Here is a 21912-nt window from a genome sequence, read left to right on the forward strand (position 1 = left end):
GGACAAGGTCAGTTTATGTTCCAATTCCAAAGAAGGGCAATGCCAAAGAATGCTCAAACTATCGCACAATTGCGCTCATTTCACATGGTAGCAAGGTTATGCTCAAAATCCTACAAGCTAGGCTTCAGCAGTACGTGAACCGAGAACTACTGGATGTACAAGCTGGGTTTCGAAGAGGCAGAGGAACTAGAGATCAAATCGCCAATATTCGCTGGATCATGGAGAAAGCATGAGAGTTCCAGAAAAACATCTACGTCTGCTTCATTGACTATGCAAAAGCCTTCAATTGTGTGGATCACAACGAACTGTGGCAAATTCTTAAAGAGATGACGGTACCAGGCCACCATACCTGCCTCCTGAGAAATCTGTATGCAGGCAAGAAGCAACAGTTAGAACTGGTCATGGAACAACCGATTGGTTCAAAATAGGGAAAGGAGTATGACAAGGTTGTATACTGTCACCCTGCTTATTTAACTTATATGCAAAGTACATCGTGAGAAATGCCAGGCTAGAAGAATCAAAAGCTGGAATTGAGATTGCAGGGAGAAATATCAACATCCTCAGATATGCAGACGATACCACCCTAATGGCAGAAAGTGAAGAAGAACTAAAGAGCCTCTTGATGAGGGTGAAAGAGGATAGTGCAAAAGCTGGCTTGAAACTCAACATTAAAAAAACTAAGATCATGGCATCTGGACCCATCAATTCCTGGCAAATAGAAGGGGTAGAAATGGAAGCAGTAACAGACTTTATTTATTTAGGCTCCAAGATCACCACAGATGGAGACTGCAGCCATGAAATTAAAAGACGCTTGCTCCTTGGGAGGAAAGCTATGGCAAACCTAGACAGCATATTAAAAAGCAGAGGCATCACCTTGCCGACAAAGATCCGCATAGTCAAAGCTATGGTTTTTCCAGTAGTAATGTATGGCTGTGAGAGCTGGACCATAAGGAAGGCTGAGTGCCGAAGAATTGATGCCTTTGAATTGTGGTGCTGCAGAAGACTCTTAGGAGTCCCTTGGGCTGCTAGAAGGTCAAACTAGTCAATCCTAAAGGAAATCAACCCTGATTGCTCATTGGAAGGATTGATACTGAAGCTCAAGCTCAGCTACTGTCAGGTTCAGCCCAAGAACCACAATGAGACAGTCCAGGAACAGCTCAGTTACTTTATTAGCTTACACCTTCTAGACAGAATCTCGCCAGACTTACTCTAACCCCCAATGACAGCAACTATAACCCTGAATCCCTTACGGAGGGGCCAGTCTCCTTCTCTTCACTTTCACACGCTCTGGCTGGGGGCCAAGGAGATGCTTGGAATGTCCCTCCCCATTCCAGGATCCTCCTTGCTCATGCCTTCCATCACATCAACCCCTCCTCATACTCAGCCTCCCCCTCTGAATTCTCGTGGGAGCTGGGCAGTGGTGATAAAGATGGGAGCGCAGGTGATGAGCCTCTGTCTGCGATCCCTGGCACCTCTCCCAGCTCAGGCGATTGGCTCTACAAAACAGCTATATCATTAGTAGAATCAGCTCCCCTCCCCGCTACAAAATGCAAACCGGAAGTGGAAGGCTGCGGGCTCTGTGCACCAGCCCTCTCCGACCCCACGGCCCCCACCAAACCTTCCTCCAGCTCACTGTCAACACTCTCCGCTTGCTGTTTAACCTCTAGAGCGCTGGGCAGCATGCCAGGCTTCGGCTTATTGGGGAAACACTGATGGAAGTCACTGACCAACTCCGGGGCATGGATGTTCTTCGCATTTTCCCAGGAATGCTCTTCCTCAGGATAGCCCTTCCAATGAACCAGATGTTGAACTCCTGTTACTCTCCTGCGAGAGTCCAAAATTGCTTCCACCTCGTATTCCTCTTCTCCCTCGACTATGACCGGTGGGAGTGGGGGAACTTGTGTTCTCAAGGGACTTGGTGAAGCCTCTTTAACTAGCAAAGAACGGTGAAACACAAGATGGACCTTCACTGAAGGTGGCAACTGCAAATGGAAAGCCACCTGGTTTACGTACTTACTGCAACACCTTAAAAGGCCCAACGAACTTAGAGTCCAATTTTCTAAAGGGCCTGGTGGAAGCTAAGAACCTAGTAGACAACCACACCTTGTCCCCCACTGAAATCTGCCAACCACTCTGCCTGCGGGCATCAGCTGACCTCTTGCACGCCTCTTTCACCCTTGCCAGCTGGTCCTTCAATAGCTGCTGAGCTGCCTGCTGCTCTTTAAGAAAATGCACTGCACCCGGCACCCCTCCTTGTGGCATGGTCTTCGGTAACACCTGTGGGTTCACCCTGTACAATGCCTGAAAAGGGGACATCCCAATTGATGAGTGCACAGAATTATTATAGGAGAACTCTGCCAAGGGGAGAAGTACAGTCCAATTGTCTTGGCTGTATGTGGCGTAGCATCACAAATATTTCTGCAACACCTGGTGGGTCTTCTCCGCCTCCTCCTCTCCAAAAACATCTGCAAAATCAGCATATTTGGCACGTAACCCCCCTCCCCCCTCCTGGATGTTTCCTTTGGAAATGGGGAGGATGGCCCCCTGTGCCTTGTGGTGCTGACAGGAGAGGAAAATGAGATTGTCCCCGCACTCCAGTCTGTAGTAGGGTTGTGTAGTCTAAGCCATGAAGTGCCTAACACCACCGGCACCTGTAATGACGCCATAACGCACAGGGGCAAAAGCTCTGTATGATCGCTGATGGTCAACTGCAGGGGCACCGTAGACTGCATCACTGGACCCGCGCTCAACGGCTGGGCGTCTATAGTCTCTACCTCCATGGGTTTCTTTAAATCCACTATAGGCAACTGCCACTTAAGCACAGTTTGAATATCTATGAAGTTCGTGGTAGCCCCTGAGTCTATAAGAGCCTCTAACTCTATCTTGCAGCCAGAATCCAAGGTTACTGTAATGGGAGCTAGCATAAACACCTGCTTGTAGTCTCCAGAATGAGCTCTCCTTAATTGCTTGATGGCTGCCCCCACGAGCTCTGAAGAGGGGCTATGGAAGTTTCCCTGCTGTGGCACCGGGACTGAACCTGCATGCTTGGCAGAGGTTTGCTGTATGTGCCTGATCCCCGCCGGCACGTTCCTCACTGGGCATGCTTTCACCATATGCCTGGGGCTCCGCAGTAAAAACAGAGGTTCAGATCTCTCCTCTTTTGCCTCTCCTCCCCTGAAACTACCTTTCTAGCAGCTCTGATTTGCATCGGCTCCCCCTCCGCTAACTCGGCTGTTGCGCCACAAGGAGGAGAGATAACTACCAGAGGAGACTGCAAGGCACCAAGGGGATTAGAAGGCAAATACTGTTTTAAGTCTTCCAGCCTGGCATCAATTACTATACAGAGCTGATAGAGATTATCCAGAGTATTTGGAATACCCTGCTTTATCAGCTCACAGGGAAGCTCGGGGTCCCTCCCGAAATTGGTCAATGAGAGCTGTGCCATTCCACTCGACATCCCCCACCAGCAACTTGAAACCCGCGATGTACAACCTTATCGGCCTGCCACCGTGCTTGAGCTTGCAAACGTCCCGACAAGCAGTTAGTCTCTGTATTGGATCCCCAAAATGTCCCCTAAAGGCGCCGACGAAATTCTGATAGTTGTTGAGCACTGGATCATCAGCCTCTATTAAGGGGGTCGCCCACTTAGCAGCAGATCCCTTCAATAAACTCAGCACAAAGGACACCCTCATACAGTCCATAGGAAACTCCGCTGGTCTTCCATCTGTGAACAACTCACACTGTGCCAGGAAAGTTCTCATCTGTTCTGCTTCACCTCCATACTTCTCTGGCATGCTTCCAGGAGAGCGCAACAACAGCAGTGGGGCTGCTGCAACATTCTGCCCAGTTTGCCTGAGTTGCTGGGCCATTTGGGCCATCATCATTGTAAATTATTTATCCGGGCATCTATCTGTTGTTGATGTTGTAATAATGCTGCCGCCAAAAGCTGTGGTGTCAGATTAGTTCCCTGGGGGTCCATTGCCATGCTGAGAATTTCCTCTCTCCTAATGGGAGTAGGAGTGGCGAGATTGATGTCAGGTTCAGCCCAGGAACCACAATGAGACAGTCCAGGAACAATGTATTGTCGAAGGCTTTCACGGCCGGCATACGATGGCTGGTGTGGGTCTTCCGGGCTGTGTGGCCGTGGTCTTGAAGTCTTGTTTCCTAACGTTTCGCCGGCACCTGTGACCGGCATCTTCAGAGTGCAGGAGCACAGACAGGAGCAGTTCTGGGCACAGAGAGAACTGCTCCTGTCTGTGCTCCTGCACTCTGAAGATGCCGGTCACAGGTGCCGGCGAAACGTTAGGAAACAAGACTTCAAGACCACGGCCACACAGCCCGGAAGACCCACACCAGCCAGTCCAGGAACAGCTCAGTTACTTTATTAGCTTACACCTACTAGACAGAATCTTGCCAGACTAACTCGAACCCCCAACGACAGCAACTATAACCCTGAATACCTTAGGGAGGGGCCAGTTGCCTTCTCTTCACTTTCACATGCTCTGGCTGGGGGTGAGGAAATGCTTGGAATGTCTCTCCCCCTCCCTGTAACCTTGAAGCTCCATTCCAGGATCCTCCTTGCTCATGCCTTCCATCACAGATACTTTGGCCACCTAATGCGAAGAGAGGACTCTTTGGAAAAGATCCTGATGCTGGGAAAGATGGAAGGCAAAAGGAGAAGAGGACAGCAGAGGATGAGATCATTAGATAGCATCACAGAAGCAATGAACATGAAACAGCAAACTCAGGGAGGCAGTGAAGGACAGGAAGGCCTGGCGTGATATGGTTCATGGGGTCACGAAGAGTCGGACACGACAGCAACAACAACGACAACAAAAGCATCTTGTGGGCTGTTTCTGAGTATGTTCTGGAGGCAGAGATGTAGGAAATTTAAAATAGGGAATAGGCTTATATGCAAGTTACCTTCATCTGAGATGGAGTTTAAGCCTTCAATGGGGCTTTGAAGGAAATGGTACTATACTAATTGACTTCCCTTTGCAGTGTTGGTAACTAGCAAGGAGGCGATGTGTGTAAGTAAGAACAATTCTAACAAAGCTTGTACATGTTTCAAATGTGACTCTGCTCTCAACCCATTTATGTCTGAAAACTGCTTTTTCTCATCGGCAGGATTTTGCCTTAGATGGTTTAGTCAACATAGTTGGTGGCTGCTGTGGGACCACTCCAGCACATATCCGGTAATTTCATCTATATATTAATAGCAGTATCACCTCTGTTTGAGGATAATGCCATTGATTATGGTTCAGTTTAGGTCCCTGATGTCAATAGACACATTTTAGCTTGTGGAAAGATGACAAGCACACAGCTTTGTAGTTGTTACATGAGCACTGATTTTTTACATATCCCTGGTGAACAGTTTGCAGCAGTTCCTCTCTGGGAATGGCTTGAAGAAGGCCTTGCTGGTCATGTGGCCAAAATTCATGGACCGTTCTTCATGACAACATCCACTGTGTACCTCTGCAAGTCACGTTCATGAGGCTGCTTGCAGAACAACCTGCTGGTGGATCTGACCCATTTCTTTGGCTAGGGATATGTTGCTGACTTCTACCTCAAGATTGAGAACCTGGTGTCCTTTAGAAGTTTTAATCTGTAATTTCTATAAGCTGTTACTTAGAGAGTTGTAGATCAAAACTTCTGGAGGTATCAGCTTATTTACCCTTGGTGTTTGTACAACCAATGCTGAATTGGTATGTGGTAGAATGAGGCACTGAAGTTTCTTCATGCCTAGATGGTATTTTGGGGGAATTGAGGAGACTCTGTTTTTTAGCAAGTGGGCACATCTGGAAATTTTAGAGCATGTTATAGGTGCTCTTCTTAGCTAGGATCCATGACTGTTCACAAAATGGCTACTATGGTGGGCATAGCAAGACTCAAAACACCCAGTTACTAGAGAGTAAGTTGGTGAGGTTGCTGTCTGCCATTAACTTTAGCACTCCATAATCACTAGCATTTTATATTAATTTATCATTGTCTGGCTTGTAGGTAGATACACTTCCAAACAAAACTGAACTGGAGCTATTAGGGTGCACAAAAAATTTCAAATTTGAAATGTGTTGTTTTGAAAAAGCTGTCCTGCATTTAAAACAGGCAGTCTTGAGATCATTTTGGAAATATTTCTATTTTGATCTTAAAACATTCCCAAAATGACTGAAATAGCCTGTTCCAAATGTAAAACAACTGTTCTTAAGTTCAAAAGTGGGCATTTCAATTTGAATTCATTTTGAAAGTGTTTTGCATGCCACTAATAGCCATCCTGTATTTCTAAGAATGTCTCTGGGGTTTTATGGAGCAGAGGCGTTCTTGTAAATAAAAATAATTCTACAGACTAGCGCTTTGCTTGATTTTTTAAAGATAAAATATCCTTAAATAAAATTAGTTTTGTGGCTGGTAGGAAAAATATTGATGGGCATTTTGGCTCCCATGAGCATTATGTTGCCTCCCTGTGATCTCAGGTCAACTATAAGAAATACTCCATAGTAGCCAGGGGAAAAAGAAGCTTCAGGCTGTGATGATGAGTCTCCATAGCAGTAATCTTCAGAAAAGTTTAATTTGTTAGCCTTAAGCTAGGTATTTTTTTCAGGTTTCAAAGAAGCTATATGTCAGGTATGGAATCTGCTGGTTGGTCAATGCATAAAAGCACTGCTGATTTAAGTTAATTAAATTAAATATTTGTTCAGCTATAGCTACTTTAGTGAAACTTTTTCTGCAAACCCAGTATAAAATTAATTGGAGATCCGCTCTTTTTCATTTGTAATGGCAAGAGCTTAGTCACTTTTTTCTTGCAATAAAATGTGATAGAACTGAATTTTAAAAGCCTTGTGACAGAATAGAAAGATCACATTAAATATAGATAATCATCTGGGAATGAGAAGAAAAAAATGGATGATTTGCAACTAAGAATAATTACGCTTTTATATATTCTGAGTTTTTGAATGTGTAGAGTTCCCAATGAATAAGTAATCCGATATAAAGAAATTGATATCTATTTATTTGAATTAATCATTTGGTGCCTCCATCTTGACAGAAATTGAACTAATGGCACCTCTGGAAAACTATATTAGCATGCTCCAGGCAATTTTAGAACAAAAACAAAACCACAGCTTTCTTTTTAAAAAAGCAGCAGGTCAATGAAGACTGAACTTGTTTAGAAGGTCTCAAATGAGTGTCAGTTGGGAAAGGAAAGCAGAAAATGGTTAAATTTATTTATTTATTTATTTCAAGGATTTTTAAGGCTGCTTCTCCCACAATCTGTGGCTCTGGGTGGCATACAAAAAGACAGATGGAAATAGAATAAGCACAGTACAAAAACAAACCACAAAATCAGAAACAGAATCAACACACGATTTATAAAAAGATCATACATCACAAAATAGGCTCATCTGCCATCCTGAGCCAGTTCATGGGAGAAAAGCCAGGTCTTCGTGGTTCTGCAAAAGACTAATGAAGATGGGGCTACCCAGACCTTGGTGGCGGTGGGGGAGCTTGTTCCAAAGGGCACGTTGCTACTAGTGCCACTGTATTCTGGACCACCTGCAATTTTTAGATGGTCTTCTGGGCAGCCTGTTGCACATTATAGAAATCCAACCAGGATGTGACCTGAATGATTGTGAGCAGGGCCTCCCAGTCCAGAAATAGATGTAATTGACAGACAATACAAAATTGTGCAAAGGTCTCCTGACCATGGCTGTCACCAGCTTCTCATGTTGGAGCCGTATGTCCAGGAGGACCTCCAAATTGCAAACCAGCTCCATTATCACAGGCCTGAGGCAAAAATGACACTTCATGCATATCGGCCCACAATTACTTGGTCAGGCCCATGGTGGCCATGAACTCCCATGTTGCTTCCAATTTCACACCTAAGAAAGGCAGGTTGAAGTCCCCCAAGACCATATCCCTGGGAAATTCTACTGCCAGCCGGGCTACAACATCCGGTAGCTCAGCTAGGAAAGCAGCTGCCTAGCAGGTTGGTACAGTAGTAACAATTCCATCTGATCCCCAAGGCCCAGCCTCATGAACAGGATGTGACTTCTGGTTATCTGCAAAGCAGCATCCCTGAAAGCTACAATAGTTTCTGGGATGTCCAAGGCCATTTCCTCACCCCTGCTCTGGGATTGCAGCTGATGCCATACCCAAAACCCAGGTGGGCACATTTCTCACGACCCTAACAGCTTATGGTATGCTGCAGAAAGAGCTGAGTGACCGGAACTCTAAACTTTGGCATTCTTTTTGATCAGGAAAGGAGAGGCAAATATGTTGCAACAGCTTGTTGCAAATTCTATATGTCTGTCTTAATGATGAACTAGGCAAAATTTTAATTGAAAAAATGTATTCCAAGTATTGTTATTAGATATTAAGAGGCCATATTTACTTTTTTTGTTGAGTATACCTGAATACACATAAGCTGTTAATATTTTGGAGTCCAAGATAAGACAGTGGAAGGAAAGTTCCCATTCCTTCAGCTACCTTTGTGCCCCCTTGTAGAATGAGTCCCCTTCCAAAAATGTGGGATCTGGTATGGGGCCGATACTGGGGATGGGATGCACTACTTTCTCTAAATTTCTTTAAATCAATGTATTTTAGGATGCAAGTGATCTGTTTTCCCGGGAGTAGCCTCCTAGATTGTTCAGGAGGAATCTCGCTTCCTCATATTTTCAAGGGGTTCAGGTGAATTCAGAGGAGAGAGAGGAATAGGGACGCTTTCCTTCCATGAACTTCTTTAGGATAATTTGCCTCAGGAGCCTCACTCAAAAAGCAGTAGAGGCCGAAAAGGAACTAGGGAGCAGAAGGTGTCTTGAACAGGGCATGTTGCTTTGTAGCACTCATAAATGAGTCCTGCCTTATATGATCATGTTTTTCTGAAACTATCCCAGGTAGCGCTCCATTTATGAATACAAAAATGACTAAACAATTTGCTTTGCCTTTTTATTCATCTTTGTTTAGCCTGCCAAGTCCTGCTTTCTGTACAGTACTAATATGTTAAATGTGGGGTCCTCGGGGCGCTCTGAGCTTGGTTGTCTTCTTGCAGACGTTTCGTTACCCATCTAGGTAACATCTTCAGTGCTAGAATGGAAGGGGGTTTGCTCTCTGTTTATATACTGTGGCCTGCCCTGCCAGTGTTGGTGGGGCTGGTGGGTTTTTTCCCCCCCTCCTGGTAGTTCCTTGATTAGGGTATTGTTTATCGCTTGATTGCACATCTGGTGATGATCTTGGTGGTAACCTCTGCTTATCTGGGTGATGATTGCTGGTGAGGAGATGTTCTGGTTCTTTGTTTTCCTTTCTATTGTCTCTTTTGAATAGTGTGTAGATGCTGTTTATCTCTATGTGCCTGTTGATGGCTGCCTTGTCTGAATACCAAGCTTCCAGGAATTCCCTGGCATTTTTGGATTTAGCTTGGTCTAAGATGTTGACGGCATATTAACATAATATGTTAAATGCTATACATGTGATTGTGATATCTACTTATCTACTTATCACTGTACATATCAGTGTACATATGACTGAAACTCTATCTAGGATGCTTAAGAAGGGAGATCTGGAAAAGAGTGTTAAACACAAATAAATGTCTATTTGCCTCTGGCATCATGTGGAAGAGCTTCATTCCTTCTTGCATGTGCTCCCAGAGATGGCGGTTAACATGTTAATTCTCCTTGGTTTCCTTTCCAAGTGTTTGGTAGGAGCCTGTCTGAATTTTGAGATTTTAGAGTCAACGGGAAATGGCATATAGGCTTAATAGTATTGCCTTACTATTTTGTAATGCAGGAAGATAGCTGAAGGAGTAAAGGCATGCAAGCCTCGTATCCCCCCTGCCTCTGCCTCAGAAGGCTACATGTTGCTGTCAGGTGAGAGGATAATATATCCAAACTTCCTTAACTACATTCTCTTACTTATATCTTAGAATTCTTTGTGGTTGCTTTACTCTTTCCTCAAGACACCTACAGGCCATTGGAAACCCTCATGTAATTTTTGTGTTAGATTAAGCTAATAGGTGAAGAGGATTTTTAATTTTACAGCCTTTGATTCTACTTCCAGAAGCTCTTAAGGGGAATCTTCATTTTGCTGTACTTATTGGGCTCATGGATGACAGAGCCTAGTTGGCTGACCTAGTTTATAATAGCATTATAGGATGGCTGCTTGTGGTGAAGGGGAAACACCAGCTCCCTGTGAGTAACCACAGCATTAGACAATGAGTGCCCACAGACATGGGGCTTGTTAAGCACAAAGACTGCTGTGAAGAAATGGGTGTTGGAGAAAAAGGTTGAGGGAGGCGGCAGCAAAGAGAAGCCTACAGAGAAAGCACCTGCTGGAATACCCTTATCAGGCCTGTACGAACAAACACCCACACGCTTCTGTGCTGCCTGGCCACGATTCAGCTCATTGCCCAAGCAGAGAAGAGAGCTGATTTCTCATGCTGCAGAGCCTTACTCAGAGGGAAGGAGGGGCCAGAGACTACTCAAGTAAGGAGTGGCAATATGCTCAAAGCTGAGGCTGGAAGGTTTATTGAGACTGTTTGTGTGAGTGGAAGAGAACAAGCCTCAAGCAACTGCAGCCAGACCCATTTACTTCCTTGGTTAGATATTTTATTTTGAGAGTTACTTTGAGTTCTTGATTTGGACTGCTGAGGCTCCAGAAAGTCTGTTTTTGCTGTCGACCTGCTCAAGAGACAGGGAAGAATAAACTTCAGCAGGTTTTCTACATCTTTGGAGAGTCCCGTGTTTGCCTTTCTGTTACTCACTAGTCAGCTCCCCACCTCTCTGTCTATAAGGGCCTCTGCTACACTGCTAAATTGCTGAGGCTGTATCCCACATCTAGTGGCATCTCCTTCAATGGAGAACGTATCCTTGTCCTTTGGCATGACTGAATGCCAGGGAATAAGATTCACATAAACAGTGTGGCCTGTGTTTTCTAGATAGAACAGATGCTACCACAAAACTTATGTAATTGCTATGACTGAGGTAGAATATCAGGAAACATTTTTTTCCCCACTTGAACATGTGCCTTATATTGAGCCAGACCATTGATCTCTTGATTCCAGTGTTGCCTACACAGACTAGAAGAAGTTTGTTATCTCATGACTCAAAAAAAAAAAAAAAAAAAAAGCCTCTTTCTGCACCCTGGGATTTGGGATCCTTATTAGACAAAAATACTAAGGGCTACACTTAAGATCTTCTGCAGGCAAAGGAAATGTTCCGCCACTGATTAAATGCTTAGATGATCATTTTACCAATCCCCTAATTTTGCATGGGTTCACAGTGATAGCTGCTAACATGTTAATTCTCCATGGTTTCCTTTCCAAGTGTTTGGTAGCAGCCTGTCTGAATTTTGAGATTTTAGAGTCAGTGGGAAATGCTGTATAGGCTTAAATTCCACTTAGTGCTAATTTTGAACTAGTTTTCACTTTTCCTATGTCCTCAGGGACTGTGGGAAAAAGCATAGTTAAATATGTGGTAGTAGACAAAGATTGGATGTATTCATTCACAAAATGCCCTGGCTAACTTTAAGACTGAAACAGTGTCCCTCTATACTCTACTGAGTTCACTGGAGGAAGGGTACAATACTAAGTTAATAATAATTGTGCCTATTGGTGATGACATATGTGCGTACACACACACACTTCCCAGCCCCTTTTCTTTCCCCCTCTTGATGTGATTCTTATCTGTAGATGCTTGTTTCTTCACTTCATTTGAGATTCCTGTATTAAACATTTTTCTATAGCCTTGGAAGATCATCTGTGAAGAAGACAAGTTTTTTACTCTAGTGGCAGAGTGGTTTGCCATGTGTTTTCTGCCACTGAGTCTGATATGCGTGGCTGTTCCTGTGCCCTGACCAGTTCCTGGACTAATGGAGATTCTCTCTTTCAACATTCGTGATTGGAATGAATTTTTATTTTGGGCTGCCCAGTGAAAATGGTGGATATGTTTAGAATAAAACTAACTATTTCCTGTATGTTTGTGTAGAGAGCCACTTTTGGTATATTGTTTAAGGCATCAGGCTAGAAACCAGGAGACGATGAGTTCTACTCCTGCCTAAGGCACACAGCCAGCTGGGTGACCTTGGGCCAGTCACTCTATCTCAGCCCTAGGAAGAAGGCAATGGCAAATCACTTCTGAAATCTTGCCAAGAAAACTGTAGGGACTTGTCCAGGCAGCCAGCGGGAGTCAACACTGACTTGAAGACACCAAAACAACAACAGCAACCCACCTGTGTAATGATGAGTCTGAAGGGATAGGATCTCATTCTCTTTTGCCACTTCCTTGCTCATTCATCCATTTGTTGTAAGTCTGCTGTAGACATAGAGTGCTGCAGACATATTCCATCTAAATCAGGTATGTTTTTATGCAGTTGCTGTTTATTTGCAAAATGGATTCTGCTATACTTCTCTGTGGTATCGCCACATTATATCATTGCAAGGGGAGTTAAAGGTCCTCTTCTCCAGTCAGACTGCATAGACCAGCAGGAAAGATCTGTTAAACACACACATTCAAATAAGGAGACCTTTTCATAAAGTGAAAGGTTCTGTGTAGATTGAGTAAACTGTGTATTCTGGTTTTTCAGAGAAGTATTCTTTTCTTCCCTTGTATGACATACATAAAACTTGTTTTCAAGGTCTGGAGCCCTTCAGGATTGGGAAATACACCAACTTTGTTAACATTGGTGAACGTTGCAATGTTGCAGGATCAAGGAGATTTGCCAAACTGATAATGGCAGGCAAATATGAAGTAAGTTCACCTTTCTTTAAGCTTCAGGACTGGCATTAAAATTTTGTACAGGCCTACCATGTAAGAATTTGAATGCATAATTTCTACTAGGTGTATTATATAAATACAGCTGTTTTTAGTACAATGTGAAGCACAATCTTGAGCATTTCTCTTGTAAAAGTGAGAGTTGAAGCAGATCTCAGTAACTGTGATGACAGGCTCTAAAATATTTTACAGAATTTTTAAAATGTAAATAGACTGTTACACATTTTATAGGCTATGCAATGGAAACAATATAATGGAAAGACCTCAGACACAATTAAACCAGCTAGCTAAAAATGCAGAAGCAAATATAAGACCAATATAATCAAAGTAAATACAAAGCCATTCAGATAAAGAACAGTAAGAAAAAAAGGGGGGGGGAACTAAAGAGAATTATATGCATTTCTGTTAGAACTAATGTCTTTTTTCCTTTAACATAGGACGCCTTGAGTGTAGCCAAGGCCCAAGTTGAGATGGGAGCTCAGATACTGGATATCAACATGGATGATGGAATGTTAGATGGGCCAAGTGCTATGGCCAGATTCTGCAACTACATTGCTTCGGAGCCTGACATTGCCAAGGTTATATATTTAACTGGATAGTCTTTTAATAGGTCAGCTTTCTCAAGTCTGGTGTCCTCTACATGTCTTAGGACTGCAACATATCCCACGGTATCAGCAGGTTGCCTGACTGGAAAAATGGTAACAGGAAGTGAAAAATCAGAAGAAATGCATTAGAAAGATTATTCTAAACTTTTCATGGTGTTTATTTATTTATATGTCACATTTATATAGCTGCCCATCTCTATTTAGACAACACGCTTCTGACCTGGACTGAACTGCTGTAATATTGGAAGCTATCAAGTACATACGCCAATTACAAGCATCTGGGCTACTAATTTATTGTCCCCTTGCCTGTCCAGATAGTTATGGTATAGTTAAAGCTTTTGTGACGTTCTTCTCATAAAGTGTTGAGTTTTCTTTTCAAAGGGAAGTGCTGGCCTTGAGTGTTTTGCTCTCCTAAGAATGTCCCTGGGTCTTGAAGTTAGTTCTTGACTCCTGGATTTCCAAATCCATAAATAATACTAAATATCACAGGTATCAGCTGAGCACTGTGTACATTATGTTGCCCACCCCCAGAGCAGACACTGTTTGACACCCCTCTGCATGCATCTGAAGTAGCAGTGCCTGACTTCATGCAAGACAACTTTAATGTTTTTATCCAGAAGAAGTATCTTGATTTAACTAAGAATCATTTGGTTGAACCATGTACAGCCAAAATGCTGTAACAGGAGTAAGACGCTGGTTTTTTTTTGGTCAGGGATTAAACTTGTTTTTAATTGTTAATTTCTGAGTACTTCTGGGGTCATGGCCAGTGATGTCGTGACATTGCCAGAGCGGGAAGGTCTGAAATGGGTTTTTAGGAGGTTTATGGAGTGAAATTGTTACATTGAACCCTGGTGAGGCATATGGTACTCTTAATCCGTGTCCTAACAACAGAAAAAAGTTCATATTTTTTAAAGAGTTGTTGAGGTTTTTAAGGGATGAAATGGGTGGTTTTGGTCTCTGCAAGTCTTAAGGCACCAACTTCAGCTCTCAGATTGCCCCACACAAAAAAATCTGGCTGCCTTATTTTTCAGGCAGCCTTGTGTCCTAGTGTTCTCACTGTCACTTCTGAGAGCCCTGATTGTGAGAAGCCAAGAGGGAAACTGTCACCAAAGGGGAAAGGGTTTTTCTTATGATCTTCATTCTGAAATGAGGACACTAAGCTTTTTGGAACTTGGCAGGAAACCCCTCTGCTTAGAGTTTTGTGTTCAGCTGTAACTTTTGTGCATCCTTCATCAACCCAAATGTCAGCCCTGGGCAAATATTGCTGTTAGGTGGAAGAATCTTTTCCAAATGATGTCATAACTACAGAAAGCTTTCCAGAAGAAGCTCCTGAAAGAGAGAAATTAATCTTGCCTATGTGGTAAATCTAATAACAGAGACAGTTTGATCTTCCTTTAAAATTGCGAGACTTTTTCTCTCTGCCTTAGATGTGCATCCACACAATTCAGACTTATGTATTTACTGGTTCTGAAGATCTTTATTATTATTTTAATGTTGGCGCTTTTTTTCCTCAGGTGCCCCTTTGCATCGATTCCTCAAACTTCTCTGTCATAGAGGCTGGGCTGAAGTGTTCTCAAGGCAAATGCATAGTGAACAGCATCAGTCTGAAGGAAGGCGAAGATGATTTCCTAAGAAAAGCAAGCAAAATTAAGAGATACGGAGCAGCAGTGGTGATTATGGCCTTTGATGAAGTGGGGCAGGTTGGTGACACTTTCCCAACCCACTAGAAATTGTTTGTCCAGAAGGTCATATGAACCTTTGTCCTATCTGTGATCTGGTAAAAGGAATAGAAGGGAACCAAAACAAAGTAGGTCAGATATGAATTTGGGCAGTTATATTGCAATATTGAAATTACCCACTGAGCTGGTTAGTGTCTGAACATAGTACAAAGAGAATAAAACATCAACTCACAAACCAGCGTCACAAAACTGACAGCAAGAAAAAATGTAGCATTGCCATCACAAAGCATTATTTATTTGTTACTTTTATATCCTTATCTTGATTTAGGTGGCTCAGATTAGCGAATATGGCATTCCCAGCCATTTCCCCATCCTGTCATGATCTGCCCACTTATGCGCATTCCCTCAGCAATATAGCTTTCCTTTGAGCAAAAAAGTGGGGTATAAATCACATTAATAATATGCAGCAATAACTGCAACAATTCTGGGAAGAGGAATCTCCGATAATCTCTTCAATTAACTGTCAGTAGCAAAGTAAACATAAGTGTGTCTCCTAAATTTAACTTCTCTATGGCTGGCATTAGACAGGAAGTTCCTTACTAAAATGAATATATGGTGAAATACACGGTGACCTACTGGCTGCACCGTTAGCTAACTGAAACTTCAAGTCTCAGAGGCCTCCTTTTTCTGAATCCCAGTTGGTTGCAGAGTGTGTTGAGAGCAAACTCATCACTGAGAGCCACTCACGCCAGTTCTACTTATTGGATTTCTACTCTGCTTTTCCTTGAAGGCTCAAGATATTAACATGGGATGTGCTGTCCTTTAGGGTTTTTTTTTAAATAGTTTTATTAGTAGTTTTAAAAAAGAAGATAAAAACTAATACAAACTAATAAAAATTAAGGAAGGAAAAAGAAAAAGAAAGAAATCAAAGAGAAAGCTAAAAGTGCAAGAAAAAAAAGTAAAAGAAAAACAGAAAAGAAAGAAAGGAGATATAAAGAAGTGACTTCTGATCTTCTTTATAGCAGTTATAAGTACAATTATAAATTTAGCTCTTTCTCTAAAGTTACAAGGTGTCTCTCTTTCTAAAATCTGTCCTATCTAATCATCAAAACCATAAATCATAAGTTCATTTTTTTCTGTTTTCTGCAAAAGTCCATGAGGCGTTTCCAGTCAGCAGTAAATATAGATATTGTCTTTTCTCAAACTGATTCTAAGAAGTTAGTTTGGCCATCTCAGTGAGTTCCATCATCTTCACCAACCAGATGTGCTGTGCTTTAGATTCAAAGTTGAAAAGGTGTTTCAGAAGGGGTGTTAATGGACACACCACAACTGCTCATGCCTCCTTAAGGAAGCAGAAGCAGGCTCGCAGGAAAAATATGTGCTTGAGTTAAAGAGGCACCAACAGAGCACCTACACCCATTTCAAAGCACATTGTTGCATCCTGTTGGTACATCCTTAACTCAAACACATATTTTCCTGTGATCATGCACCTATTGTGCAAGCCCAGGGAAAAAATCTGCTTCTTTAAGGAGGTGTCAGTAAATGTGCATGTGTCCACACCTGCTCTGAAGCACTTTTTTGGTTCTGGATCTGAAGCTCAGTGCATTCTTGTCATCCTTCAGTTTTATCCTCACATCAAAAGCCATGTGATGTAAATTGGGCTGAGAGATAGCGATTGGCCCAGAGTTACTGCATACGTTCCAGGGCTGAGGCTGGATTTGAACTTGGGTCTTCTGGGGCCTAGTTCAGCATCCTTATTGCTGTGCATTATTAGCTTCCCAGAAGCTTTGTTCTGACCTCTTTTAAAAAGAGGGCGCTGGATTAGATGGATTTGCAGTCATACCAACAGAGCTCTTAACAAAGTTTCTTTACCCTGGTTAAAGTGATTCTGCCTATTCTACCATTGCAGCCTGAATGGCACATTATACTTAGTTGGGGGATAGAGGCAAACATCTGGAGTGGGTGCAGGGATGACAGAGGGAAAAGAGATGGAAAATACAGTTGTACAAATAGTCCTCTGCTCATCGAGCCACTGGATGCAACTCTTTGAAAACAGTGAGAAATCTGGACCTAAAGGATACAGCATTTCCGATACTGAACTTTGGCTCTGCTTTATGGTACGTGAATTAAAACAGACCTCAGCTCTTCGGAACTTAATTTGTTTTAAAGGTTTTCATTGGTCCTGCTAGTTAGCTAGCACAGAAAAGGGGGAAAGTCAGTTGAGAATGAGACTGCTTGGCTTGGATGATTTAGTACTGGAGTGGCAACCTTGGTCTCAGACTGGATTTAGTACCTGAAAATGTTATAAATCCTGCAATATTCTGCAATTTCATCTCTTGAAGTGTTTTTTGTTTAATAAACAAATGCGTAGAACAGTTATTCTTAAGAATTACTAACTTCGAATCATGAATCCAGGAGCTTTGCTGAAACATGAATTTATTATAACAGACTAAGAAAAGCCATATTAGAAATCTAGATAAACAGAAACAATATACCACCAAAAAACAACAACAAAACCCTAACTATCCTTCTTGCTTCCATTTGATTTGTCTTTTCAGGCCACAGAAGCAAAAGACAAAATTGCAATCTGCACCAGAGCCTATGACCTTCTAGTGAACAAAGTTGGCTTTAATCCATATGATATAATTTTTGATCCCAACATTTTGACTATAGGTACCGGAATGGAGGAACATAATTTGTATGCAGTTAACTTTATCAATGCAACTAAAACAATAAAAGTGAGTCTAGGAAGTCTAGGGGGTGGGGTTTGGGTTCTTTTTTAAAAACTGATTTACTGATTTTATTTTAAACATTTGTATACTGGTCTTTAAACATAGCTGGGTGAGGCGAAAGCGGTGGCTTAAATGGAACCACACAACTCTTTATGTTGTACAATTTCCTCAGCATTACGTCCAATAGCAACATTATTATAAATTATATAGTTGTTGAAAAATAACCCAGACCATTAACTGAATTGTATATATACTTAGAGTAATTAAATGGAACAATATTTGCCAAAAATTGGCAGTTTGGCCAAAAGACCTTTGACAAGCGTCATGAAAGTTACTTCATTCAATTAGCACAAGTTCCATTACTGTCTGTGATTCTATTTTGAGTTTGTCTAGTAAACAGGATATTTTTGAGATTTTATTTGTACATATTATGCTAAATTATCATAAATGTATGGTAAAATATGATTTCCTAGTTATGTCTGTATTATTGGGGGATATAGCTCAGTGTTTTCTTAATGACAAGGAAAGGGTAAAAGTATCTCTACCTTTATATCTCCAAACCAGATAGGTCAGTATTATAGGAATGGGATATGACTTTCTTCAGGATGCCATTGTGTTTCACAAGCTTTGAAAAAGTTTTTTAGAAATGAATTAACATATTGCCCATACGTAGACTATAATACACAATGAGCCTCCTTGAGTGAAAAGAATATGTGTGCATAACTTCTTAGTATACATAATGTATACACTTCCCATTGTGTTTTTTCATGTTTTAGGCAGACGTGATAGCAATCAATGAATTAATCTTCTCTCTTGAAGTTATGCAGTGCTAAGATACGGCCTTCCTTGGGATGGGGTTGAACCACAGTCCTCTGGTGTCCAATTATAATGTTCTTCTCTTTGGGCTGCTCAGTCTCATACAGAAGCATCTGGCACCAGTGGGATAGGTTCGGAATAAGAGTGCCTCTAAAGAAACTGAATAAGAAATTAGTCTGTGGCGTAATTGGTAGACTCCTCAGCTCTAGTTCTGAAGAACGCTTAGACTTTTTCACAACAGAATGAAAATACTCAAAAAGAGAAGAAAGTAAAGACAAAATTCCAACACGTGTTTTATTTTTTATAGTCATAGGAAGATATACAAGACAAACTGCTTTGAACATGGGATAGGCTATGTCTTGAGATGAATGTTTTTTTGGTCAAAGAGATTTTTTTTCCTATTTGTCATGTGGTTTTCTTCCTGCCAGTAACCTAAGTGGCAGCCAGATCATGTTAGTTGTATGTGTTCTTTTGTGCTGTTTCTCCAGTGACCAGGCGATTCTTGGTATCTTTGCTTTATAAAGTTTCATTACCTTGCTGGGACTTCTCTTGTTAGGAAAATTTGCCTGGAGCCAGAATAAGTGGAGGCCTTTCGAATTTGTCTTTCTCCTTCCGGGGAATGGATGCTATTCGAGAAGCAATGCATGGCGTTTTTCTTTTCCATGCAATTAAGGTAATGTGATGGTTTGGGCAAAATAGTTTCTGATCAGAAAATACTGTGGTAGAAGTTGTAATATCCATTGTGCTTTTTTTTTTTCCTTCTGTGTTTATTCTCAGTACGGAATGGACATGGGGATTGTGAATGCGGGAAATCTGCCAGTATACGATGACATCCATAAGGAACTTTTGCAGTTGTGTGAAGATTTGATTTGGAATAAAGATCCAGATGCAACAGAAAAGCTTTTGCATTATGCTCAGGTTATTTTTTGCCTAAATTGTTTTTAACATGCACAACTTAACTTTTACATGTGGATGCTGAAAGACTGAAAAATTGCTTTGTGAATTGTTCTTAAATTATTTGGTTTGTTTACATAGATGTACCCCCAAATGCCCCCTTGCTCCCCCCCTCCCTAAAAAAGCCTGTTATATCAAACCATACTGGACTAGAGTGATTCCAGGAACAAATGTTGGCCTTTTCTGCTTTTCCAAAAGGAAAAACAAGATAGAAGTATAATTTACAAAAATACATAGATAAATATCACAAGAAGCACATTTTCTTTTCAGAGTATACATTAGAGCATACTTTTTTTTTTTGCTTATTTCTTTATTAAAACAACAAAGGAAAAATAGGAGAAAATATAAAAGATAGAAAAAAAAAGAAAAACAGGACAATTACAATTAATAGAGTAGGAATAACAAAATCTGCTGTTTGCTATTAACGTGCAAGCGTACGAGCTGTTTCTTAATAAGACGTGTGTTCGCTTGTTATGTTCCAGAGTTGAGTATGAACAAATTCACGCTCCATTGTAATAGCAGTGGCCCCATAATCTTTTTCCATGCCAGCATCCTCAAAAGCCACGGCCTTCTGAATCCCCAGCTGTGCATATTTGAGATAAACATCTGCAGGGAGATCCTAATTGCATTCCTTGCATTTGGGAACCTTAAAATGTTGGAATTTCTAATAAAGAGCAGTAAGTCACAAAGGCATGAAAGTCGGCTAGGTGACTTTGGGCCAGTCACTCTCTCTCTCAGCTCAATTCACCTCAGAGGGTTGTCGTGGGGAAATAGGAGGAAGAAGGAGTATTAGGTATGTTCGCTGCCTTGGGTTATTTATAAAAAATAAGATGGGATAAAAAGTCTAAGAAAAAAAAAGATGCGAGAGAGAAAAAGAAGGCAAGGGGAGGGTTGGGACATGGAGCAGTGTTGTCTTTTTGGGAGGAGGATATTCATTTGTGGCATACCTTACATGTGTACAAATCCTGGGGTTTTTTGTCCTTAACACCCAAGCAGACAGAGTAGTTGTTCTTGGGGTTCTCTGAGCTTGGTTCTTGGAAGCTTGGTATTCAGACAAGGCAGCAATCAACAGACACACAGAGATAAATGGCATCTACACACTATTCAAAAGAGACAATAGAAAAGAAAACAAAAGACCAGAACATCTTCTCACCAGCAATCATTACCAGATAAGCAGAGGTTACCACCAGGCACACAATCAAGCAGTAAACAATACCCTAATCAAGGAGCTGCCAGAGGAACAAAACAAAACCCCCACCCCCACCAACACTGGCAGGGCATGCAAGAGTATATAAACAGAGAGCAAACCCCATTCCATTCCAGCACTGAAGATGTTACCTAGCCAGATAAGGAAACGTTTGCAGGAAAAGAACCAAGCTCAGAGAACCCCAAGGACTCCACAGCTCAATCCTGAGCTACACATATTCACCTCTAGAGTAGTTGTTGCTCTCATTGTACAAGGAGAATACTGGGGAAAGAGCAATTTTGCCAATGTAACTATTTAGTGAAAATAACTAGCATTTGGATCTGGAATTTGTTAACATGCTCCACGGACCACACCGCATTTGTGTAATCTAATTTTTTTAAAAAATAACATATTTCAAGTGCAAGGAGACTGGGATAGTATTGCAGAGCAGAGTAGAAAGGGGTGGTTTGTTCTCTTAAGCTGATGGGCACGTTCTAGTTCAGAATAGTGTTTGAATCACTAGCGATCCATTACGTGACATAACATAAACTATCACCAAGAGGGACAGTACTAAAGCCAAGCTATTAGATTTTTAAAAAATAATTGCTGCTAGACTGGTTGGGGAGATTTAAATTATATGAGCAGGAATAAAAATCCCAAGCTCCAATTTTTTCAGCATTTTTTATTCCTATTGATGGAATATTTATGTTTTGCTGTCTTACCTTTTTTAGAAACAAAATCTTTCTGGAATCAATCAGCAGCCATTTGTGTTCACATGTGTACAGTAGCTTATACATATGCCATGATTGTGTAAGACCGGAGAGCACATGAAACTGAGGTTGTGTCAGATTTTCATTAGGCATGAATTTTCTAGACACTGGTCAATTTGATAATGGGGTGACTACCTGTAGTCCAGAACACTCCAATGCAAAAGCATATACATTTCACCCACCTTCCACTGTGCAAGTATCTGTTTATCTGTATTCAAGTGTGAAATATGAACAGATTATGCTACGTAATGAAGTGCCCATGCCAACCCTGTCTCAAGATCTTCAAAAACTTTGCACTGATCTGCAAGAAGCTTCTTCCGTACAGTTGAATATAAGAGATGCCTCAACGTGACCTTGATTTTTTCAGGGTTCTTGATCATATAATGCTGAGGTGAACAGTCTTTCCACCCTG

At 41.7% G+C, this 21912-nt stretch overlaps 1 protein-coding gene across 5 annotated transcripts in view; it reads left to right on the forward strand.

Moving 5' to 3' along the window:
- Nucleotides 1-21912, forward strand: part of MTR (5-methyltetrahydrofolate-homocysteine methyltransferase) — an 84869-nt gene that overhangs the window by 31422 nt on the left and 31535 nt on the right. For all 5 annotated transcript variants that reach the window (XR_015796686.1, XM_088143889.1, XM_088143898.1 and 2 more), the window contains 8 exons: nt 5128-5195; nt 9778-9857; nt 12622-12734; nt 13196-13336; nt 14878-15063; nt 17601-17780; nt 19147-19263; nt 19368-19508. Coding sequence is in view for 4 of the 5 variants with exons in the window: in XM_088143889.1 (XP_088000015.1) it covers nt 5128-5195; nt 9778-9857; nt 12622-12734; nt 13196-13336; nt 14878-15063; nt 17601-17780; nt 19147-19263; nt 19368-19508 (1026 nt within the window). In the remaining variant the exon portion in view is untranslated. The remainder of the gene's footprint in view (nt 1-5127; nt 5196-9777; nt 9858-12621; nt 12735-13195; nt 13337-14877; nt 15064-17600; nt 17781-19146; nt 19264-19367; nt 19509-21912) is intronic.

Source organism: Python bivittatus, unplaced genomic scaffold (genome assembly GCF_059951505.1).
Source record: "Python bivittatus isolate LINGU-HERP-01145 unplaced genomic scaffold, Pbiv_v1 ctg000020_np1212, whole genome shotgun sequence".
NCBI lineage: Eukaryota > Metazoa > Chordata > Lepidosauria > Squamata > Pythonidae > Python > Python bivittatus.